The sequence below is a fragment of the Solanum dulcamara genome, chromosome 1, assembly GCF_947179165.1.
Source record: "Solanum dulcamara chromosome 1, daSolDulc1.2, whole genome shotgun sequence".
Classification (NCBI taxonomy): Eukaryota; Viridiplantae; Streptophyta; class Magnoliopsida; order Solanales; family Solanaceae; genus Solanum; species Solanum dulcamara.
In genome coordinates, this window is record NC_077237.1 from 46,881,943 (window position 1) to 46,890,753 (window position 8,811).

General features: G+C 38.9%; 1 protein-coding gene across 1 annotated transcript; it reads left to right on the forward strand.

Annotated features, from left to right (window-relative positions):
- Positions 1–6,895: 6,895 nt before the first annotated feature.
- On the forward strand, positions 6,896–7,972 carry LOC129892936 (uncharacterized). The gene is made up of 2 exons (XM_055968446.1): positions 6,896–6,933; positions 7,258–7,972. The coding sequence occupies exons 1-2, from the start codon at positions 6,896–6,898 to the stop codon at positions 7,970–7,972; spliced, it is 753 nt and encodes a 250-aa protein (XP_055824421.1).
- The last annotated feature ends 839 nt before the right edge of the window (positions 7,973–8,811 follow it).

An 8,811-nucleotide genomic window follows, 5' to 3' on the forward strand; every position in this document is an offset into this window, starting at 1 on the left:
GGTATAAATGCTACATTAAGAATAAAAGATAGATAGAGAACACAAACAGAAAAGGCAATATAAGATAGATAGAGAACACAGATAGAAAATAGGACATAGACAGAGAAAAAAAAAGGGAAGAACACATACATAGAGTAGAGAAAGAAAAGAAAAGAAAATATTTTTATTTCACATTTTAAAATACCTCAATCCCTGCATATTGATGACTAATGTTTAGGAGTTGACTGGCCAATAAGGTGAGAAGGATAGGTGGCAAGAAAATTTTTCATATTCGTACTGGTAGATAATGCTGGAAGTTCGACTCGATGTTAGGGTTTCTAATATGTTATCATATTATGATCCACATTTTGATATATTAGTATAAGTAATTAAATATTAGGTATATTGTACTATATAAATATCATTAGATTTAGATTATTTGGAGGAATTAAGGCTTAACCCTAGGCTTGGGCTTTAGGAAATTGATTATAGTAATATGTGTGTTGTTAGTTTCGAAATCTTATTGTGGTTATTCATTTGACTAGATTATACTTATTTGGAGGCCCAACAAAAAGGGAAGACCCAAGTTTTGGAGTAATTGCTTGATTAATTAAGGTGGGTGAATTTCTGAACCTCAGTTTAAGCTTGTAGATGCTTGTATTTTGGTGTTATGTGTACTGAGGAGTAATGAGAATTTGACTGGATTATTGATTGTATGATTGGCCTTAAAAATGGAGATGAGGGTTATAAAATAATGATCTAATGACATGTATTGGTGGAATTAATATGTTGTGATTATGGATTTATTTTGGACATTTGAAATGACTATGTTGATGTGAGATAGGAAAAAAATTATTGTTGTCATGTTATTACGTGAATTATATGAACATGAATTGATTGCATTGGTTCTGACATATTGTGTTGAGACTGAGAATGATACGAAACAAAAGGGATCGGGCCACACGCTCTGTGGCAGGATATATATATTAAGGGGATGTGCCACATGCTCCGTGGTAGGTTACATGGACAGAAATATCCCCTATGGGTTTCGAACTGTGATTCAGCGGATATGTACCGATAGGACGGACATGCATCATTTTATTGCATTGAATTGCACCTTTCTGATATTTGTGAATTTGTGTTTACTGATCTTGGGCGCATTTATAAGCCCATGCACTATGTTTAGCCATTGTTTTGTGGTATTCTGAGAAGATATTGAAGCCAAATGACTTATTTTGGATGGAATATCAAGCAAGTGTGCAATAAGGTATGAGTTCCAACATATGCAGGAATTTTGCAAAGCAAAAGGCAGGAAAAATGGTCATGGTGCTATAGTGGCGCGATGCGCCACTGCAGCGCCAAACCCTGTACAGATTCTAGTGGCGCGATGCGCCAGGATGCAAACTACTGAGGCATGTTTTGGGCGCAATAGTGGCGCGATGCCCCACTGCAGCGCCAAGCAAAAAACTATAGGCATACTCTGGGCGCGATAGTGGCGCGATGCCCCACTGCAGCGCCATCAACTTTCCAATTATTTATTATTCTGCCCATCAATAATTGAAAGGGAAAAGTACTTTAAATAGTTCTTTGTACTAGGGCAGAAAGAGGGAGACATTTTTGGAGGCAGAAAAAGAAGAGAAAAAAAGAAGAAAGAAGAAGAGAAGCACAAAAACATCTTAGGTTCCTTTCTTCCTTTGTTGTATTTTAATTTGTATGGAATTGATTCCTTGGTGTTGTTATTTAACTATGAGAGCTAAAAATCCAAATTCTGGGGCTATAGCTACGAAACATAGTTTAATAGCATTTAAACTTAGTGGAAGATGGGTTATTGATTCTAATTACTCTTCCATTCTTGTGGTTATGATTTTGATGTTTGGCCAGCATTAAGATATATGTCTTGTCTATCTTGAAATCGGAAGAGGACAGGTAGATGGAACAAAGAGTGGAAGGAATGTGTTCATACTAATATATTTTAGTGTGATTAGTAGATAGGATGCTTGTGACACATACCTATTTACCACATTTGGTTATGATAAAGGATGATAGTTAAATGCATTTTTATTGTTTCATACCTATCACCACTCAACTATGTAGTTAGTTTGGCAATGAAGATAGGCAATTATAGGTCGGGAAACCATAATTGGATTGTTAACCCTTTTTATCAGTAATTAAATAGCCCATCGGAAACTAAGATTGAATAATAGTAAACTTGATTTCACGTTATGCTATAGCCCTGGAATCTCTTAAAGCCTGATTAAAATACATAACTATTGCATTGTTTTCACTTCAAGAAAGTTTTTATACTTCCAAAAATCAGTAACAAACAATCTTAAACTCATTGCATAACTATAATTAGTGTAGTCATTTGAAAGAAACTATTTGCCTTATCAAGGTCCCTGTGGGTTCGATATCTGGCTTGAAAGAGCCGCTTTACTACTTGAGAGACTACGTACACTTGCGTGTGCAATTGTAGCCACAACAAGTTTTTGGTGCCGTTGCTGGGGACCTTAGAAATTAGGCAAATTAACTTTCTATGTTGATTGTGCTAGCTTTAACAACTTGGTCTTAGCTGTGAATTTTCGCAGGTAACTTAAACATTACACTAGACAGAGACAAAGAGCTTGTAGATCCGTTATCCGAGCCTGAACGATTCTTTCAGTGGAAAAGTAGAACAGCGGCTTCGCAAAACTTAATACATAAACTAAATCTGGCGGAAAATCACGATTTAGAAGGAGAGGTCTTGCCAGAGGAGCTCCCTGCAGCCATGGCAGCCAGGATAGTACGTGATGTGGCAGTCCTACTCACTGCAAATATCACCTCTAGCATTCAGAAACCGCCAGCTGGAGGGAGATTTGAATTAAAACAGAACATGGTGCAATTGTTGCACTCTAATGGATAGTTCACGGGATTGCCTCATGAAGATCCTCAAATTCACATCCAAAAAGTTTTTGGAGATCAGCAACACTTACACACCAATTGGGGTATCTCCTAATTATGTGAGACTAACATTGTTTCCTTTTTCTTTGATAGGAGAAGCCAAGAGGTGGTTGAAGTCGGAACCACCAAATTCAATCACTTTATGGAATGATTTGGCCCGCAAGTTTCTTATAAGGTTCTTCCCTTCGGGGAAGACGACTAAGTTGAGGGCTGAAATTTTGAGCTTCAAGCAAAAGTTAGGAGAAAATTTGTACCAATTGTGGGACAAATTTAAATCATTACTCATTAGTTGCCCTCATCATTATCAAGCTAACGAAGTGTTGGTCCATACCTTCATAAAAGGGTTGGAACCCAACATCAAAATTCTTCTTGATTCGGCTGCAGGTGGGCAAGCCTTGGAGAAAACATATGATGAGTTATACACATTGTTAAATTGCATATCCCAAGGAAATCCGGAGTGGAATGGAGGAAATGCTAGACTTGTCACCCCAAAACAAGAAGGCATGTTAGAGGTTGATGCAGTAACTGTATTGACAGCATAAATTGCAGCAATGCAAAATATGATGACAACACATTTCAACACGCTAGCAAAAGAACAGCAGCAGGCTTCAGTGAGCATGGTTCAACAACAACATATGTGGTGCGAAGTATGTGGAAGCATTGAGCATGTGGCCAAATATTGTGATGCAAATACAGAATCAATAAATTTTGTAGGTAATGCACCTAAGGGTGTTGGCAACCAAAACTATGGAAATACTTACAACCCAAATTGGAGAAACCATCCTAACTTCTCATGGGGTGGAAATCAACAAAATCATCATCAAGGGCAAACTCAATACAGACCACAAGGAGGTGGACACTAATAAAATAATCCTAGTCAAGGATACAATTCTCAAAGTCAAGGTGATCAAGGATCAAGAAAATCGGGAAGAATGAGTGTTGAGGACATATTGAAACAAATCATGATAGAACAAGCCAAGCTAGCTTCCGATGTCCGACAAAATCAACTAACTACCTAAAATTTAAGGAAACAGCTTGGGCAATTGGAAAGTGGACATAGTTCTCACCAACAAGGGGGCTTACCAGGTAACACTGATTCCAATCCCAAATAGGTGAATATCGTGAGTACTCGCAGTGGTCGCCCACTCACTGAATTGGCTCCCAAAGCACAATCAGCAGAGGAAAAAGGCAAAGAGAAAGTCGGGCAAGAAGGTGAACCTAGCGGTTCAAAAGCAATAGAGGAACCAAAGACAAAACCTCCTCCTCCATTTTCTCAAAAATTTAAAAAGAAGAAAGAAGAGGAGTGTTTTGCAAAGTTTATAGATTTGTTGAAACAGGTGCAAATTAATTTGCCTTTGATTGATATTTATACGGAATCCCAAAGTATGCTAAATTCGTCAAGGATATTGTGGGCAATAAAAGAAAGTTAGCTAAATTTGCAACTGTGGCACTTACTGAAGAGTGTAGTTCAAGAATCTTGAACAAAAGCAAGCTTCCAGCTAAACTAAAAGATCCAGGTAGTTTCACGGTGTAGGTAACCATTGGTAAATATAGTAATGAAAGAGGTCTCTGTGATCTGGGTGCTAGTATCAACATAATGCCTAGATCCATGCTTAAGAAATTAGGCCTGGGAGAACTTAAAGCAACAACTATTTTGCTACAATTAGCGGATCATTTTATAGCTAGACCTGATGGTATCATTGAAGATGTTTTGGTACAAGTAGGATCCCTCATCTTTCCTGTTAATTATGTCATTTTAGATTTTGAGCCGGACCCCGATGTTCCTTTTATCTTAGGGAGCCCGTTCTTAGCAACAGGCGAGGCACTAATTGATGTGGCTACAGGTAGATTGACTATGAGAGCACATGATAAAGTGGAAGTGTTTGATGTATATCATGCACTGAAATTGCCTATAATTTATGAGGAGCTGTCTGCTATAACCATCATTGATGAGGAAATATCAGCTCAATGTACTACCTCAAATGATCCGTTGGCGAAAGTCGTAATGGGTCAAGATATTAAAGAGGACATGGAAGCTAAAAAGCTAGCAAGTGTGCTTGATATGCCAAATATTAGCATGTGGAAGAAGAATGTAGAACCCTTGAACAGAGAATTGGGTCCTTCACCCAAGCCTTTTCTCGAGGAAGCCCCTAAATAGGAGTTAAAAAAACTGCCAGCATATCTTAGATATGTTTTTCTTGGAATAAATAACACTTTACCTGTAATCTTTTCATCTGCTTTGTTTGAGGCACAGGTCATAGCAGCACTGGAGGTACTGAAGAGGCACAAAAAGGCCATTGGGTGGTAAATGGCTGATCTTCATGGCATCAGCCCCGCTTTATGCATGCACAGAATTTTCATGGAAGAAGGACATAAGGCTAGTGCACAACCACAATGCCAGTTGAACCCCATCATGAAATAAGTTGTGAAGAGGAAGATAATTAAGTGGCTAGATGCAGACATAATATACCCAATTTCTAACAGTAAGTGGGTAAGCCCAGTTCAGTGTGTACCAAAGAAAGGGGGAATGACTGTGATAACTAATGAAAAAAATGAGTTAATCCCTACAAGAACAGTGACTGGGTGGCGCATATGCATGGACTACAGAAAGTTGAATGATGCAACAAGAAAAGATCACTACCTTATGCCGTTCATTGACCAAATGCTTGATAGGTTAGCAGGCCAAGAATACTACTGTTTCTTAGATGGATATTCAGGTTACAATCAAATCACCATTGCACCAAAGGATCAAGAAAAGACAATATTCACATGCCCTTACGGGACTTACGCATTCAAGCGTATGCCATTTGGCCTTTGCAATGCTCCTGCCACTTTTCAAAGGTGTATGATTTCAATATTTCATGATATGGTGGAAGAGTTTGTAGAGGTTTTCATGGATGACTTTTTAGTTTTCAGAGAGTCTTTTGATCTTTGCTTGAAAAATCTAGAGAAAGTACTTGCAAGGTGTGAAGAAACAAACCTTGTCTTAAACTGGGAGAAGTGTCATTTCTTGGTAAAAGAGGGTATTGTGTTGGGACATAAAGTGTCAAAAGATGGGTTGGAAGTGGACAAAGCAAAAATTGAAGTGATTGAGAAACTTCCGCCACCAATCTCAGTAAAAGGAGTTCGCAGTTTTTTAGGCCATGCCGGATTCTACCGGTGTTTCATAAAAGATTTTTCAAAGATAGCCAAACTAATGTGTGGGTTGCTCGAAAAAGAGGTAAAATTTGTTTTTGATGATGAATGTTTGTAGGCATTTGAACTCTTAAAGAAAAAGCTGATTGAAGCCTCTATCCTGCTAGCTCCTAACTAGGAGTTACCTTTTGTGCTGATGTGTGATGCAAGCGACACAACAGTTGGTGCAGTCCTGGGATAAAAGAAGGAGAAAATTTTTCATTCCATTTATTATGCAAGCAAAACTCTTGACTCTGCTCAGGCCAATTACACGGTCACGGAGAAGGAAATGCTGGCGTTGGTCTATGCGTTTGATAAATTCCGCTCTTACTTGGTAGGTACAAAAGTGATTATTTTTACTGACCATGCAGCTCTTAGGTACCTATTCAACAAGAAAGATGCCAAGCCAAGGCTCATAAGATGGATTCTGTTGTTATAAAAATTCGATATTGAAATTAAAGATAGGAGGGGATACGAAAATCAAATAGCAGACTATCTATCAAGATTAGAGGGTTCATCCATGTGGCTGAACAGAAGTCGATAAAAGAGGAATTTCTGGATGAGCAACTGTTGGAAATAGAGGTACAAGATCTCCCATGGTACGCAAATATTGTGAACTACCTTGTTAGTGGAGTGTTCTCTCCTAATGCTACCTTATAACAAAAGAAGAAGCTTATGTATGATGTTCGTCTCTACATATGGGACGAGCCTTATTTATTCAAGCAAGGTGTTGATCGAATGGTGAGGATATGTGTGCCAGAAGCAGAGGTACACCAAGTATTGGATGCATGCCACTCATCACCATATGGCGGATATCATAGAGGAGAGCGTAATGCACATAAGGTACTTCAATCGGGTTTCTTTTGGCCTACATTGTTTAAGGATGCTGCAGGTTATGTGAAGAACTGTGACCAATGTCAAAGAACGGGCACCATATCATGAAGACATGAAACGCCTTTGAACAACATTCTTGAGGTTGAAATCTTCTATGTATGGGGGATGGACTTCATGGGTCTTTTTCCATCCTCATGTGGAAATCAATATATATTAGTGGTAGTGGATTACGTGTCCAAATGGGTTGAAGCCATGGCCCTTCCTACAAAATGATTCAAAAGTGGTGAGCAAGTTTTTTAAAAAGCACATTTTCACTCAATTTGACACTTCCAGGGCAATTATCAGTGATGGAGGGTCACACTTCATAAATCAAACAGTAAAGAATCTCTTGGCTAAGTATGGGGTGAGGCATAAAGTTGCTACAACATATCATCCTCAAACCAGTGGGCAAGTTGAGGTATCCAACAGAGAGGTAAAGCAGATATTACAAAAGACTGTGAATGCTCAAATGAAAGATTGGTCGGAAAAATTAGATGAAGCTCTTTGGGCATACCGAACAGCATACAAAACACCTATTGGAACCTCCCCATACCAAATGGTATTCGGTAAAGCGTGTCACCTACCAGTGGAGTTAGAATATCAAGCTTACTGGGCAATCAAGAAGCTTAATTTAAATCCAGAGCTAGCAGGCCGGAAGAGGTTGAATCAATTGCACGAGTTGGAAGAGATTAGGCTCCATGCTTATGAAAATGCCAAGCTCTACAAGGAGAAAACAAAGCGATGGCATGACAAGCACATCATTACTTGCACTTTCGAACCAGGACAAAAGGTGCTCTTCTTCAATTCTAGACTCAAGCTCTTCCCTGGAAAATTGCGATCCAAATGGAGTGGACCTTTTGAGGTAGTGCGTACAATGTCACATGGAGCTGTGGAATTGTGGAATACAATGAAAACGTCTACATTCTTAGTAAATGGACAAAGAGTAAAAAATTACTTTGGTGAAGATATTAACTGGGAAGAGGAAGCCATTGAACTGGCAAATGAGTGAGGCAACAGCTGGGTCGTGCCACAACAAAAAATAAGGTGCTGCACGGGAGGTAACCCGTGATATGTATCGTAACTTAGGACTTATAGTTTGTAATTTTATTTTTCTTTAAAAGTAGAGTTTGATGTTGCGATTATATGTATATATATATATATTGCGTCAAGCCACGACCAAAAATAAGGCGCTAGGTGGGAGGCAACCCACCCAGTTATTTATATAATTATAAAAATTTCATGTTCAGAACAATAGGTAGCAGTGTAAAACAAGCTGGAGTTTGGAGAACCATAGGCAAAAAAATAGCTCTTGGCGCTACACTGGCGCGATGCGCCACTACAGCGCCATAACAAAATTCTGCAAAAATTCATTATGGAGCTACACTGGCGCGATGCGCCACTACAGCTCCAAAACCTATAAGTAGTTTAGTGGCACATCGCGCTAGGAGAAAAACTACTGAGGCATGTTTTGGGCGCTATAGTGGCGCGATGCCCCATTGTAGCGCCATAACAAAATTATGTAAGATTTCATTGTGGAGCTATACTGGCGCGATGTGCCACTATAATGCCACCAGCGGGTTCGGGCCAAAAGCCTGAATATCAGGTTTAAAATAGACCAAAATCCCCAAAACCCTCCATTACCTCCATTATCTCCATTTTTCCTCCTCCATGAGCCGACCCTAAAACTTCGACAACCTTTCTCTTTCAACTTCCCACTTTAATTTCTAAAACTCCCAAAACTTTTCCCCTTCAACTTCCACTCTAATTTCTACTATAAATCACCTTCCTCCATACACATATTATACCATAAAACATTTACCAAACCATCACTAAATCTTCCTTCTCTTT

Excerpts from the sequence above, each read along its gene's own strand:
- LOC129892936 (XM_055968446.1), top strand. The coding sequence starts at position 6,896 with ATGGCGGATATCATAGAGGAGAGCGTAATGCACATAAG. Across the intron at positions 6,934-7,257 it reads GAGAGCGTAATGCACATAAG|GGCAATTATCAGTGATGGAG; the intron begins GTACTTCAATCG and ends TGACACTTCCAG.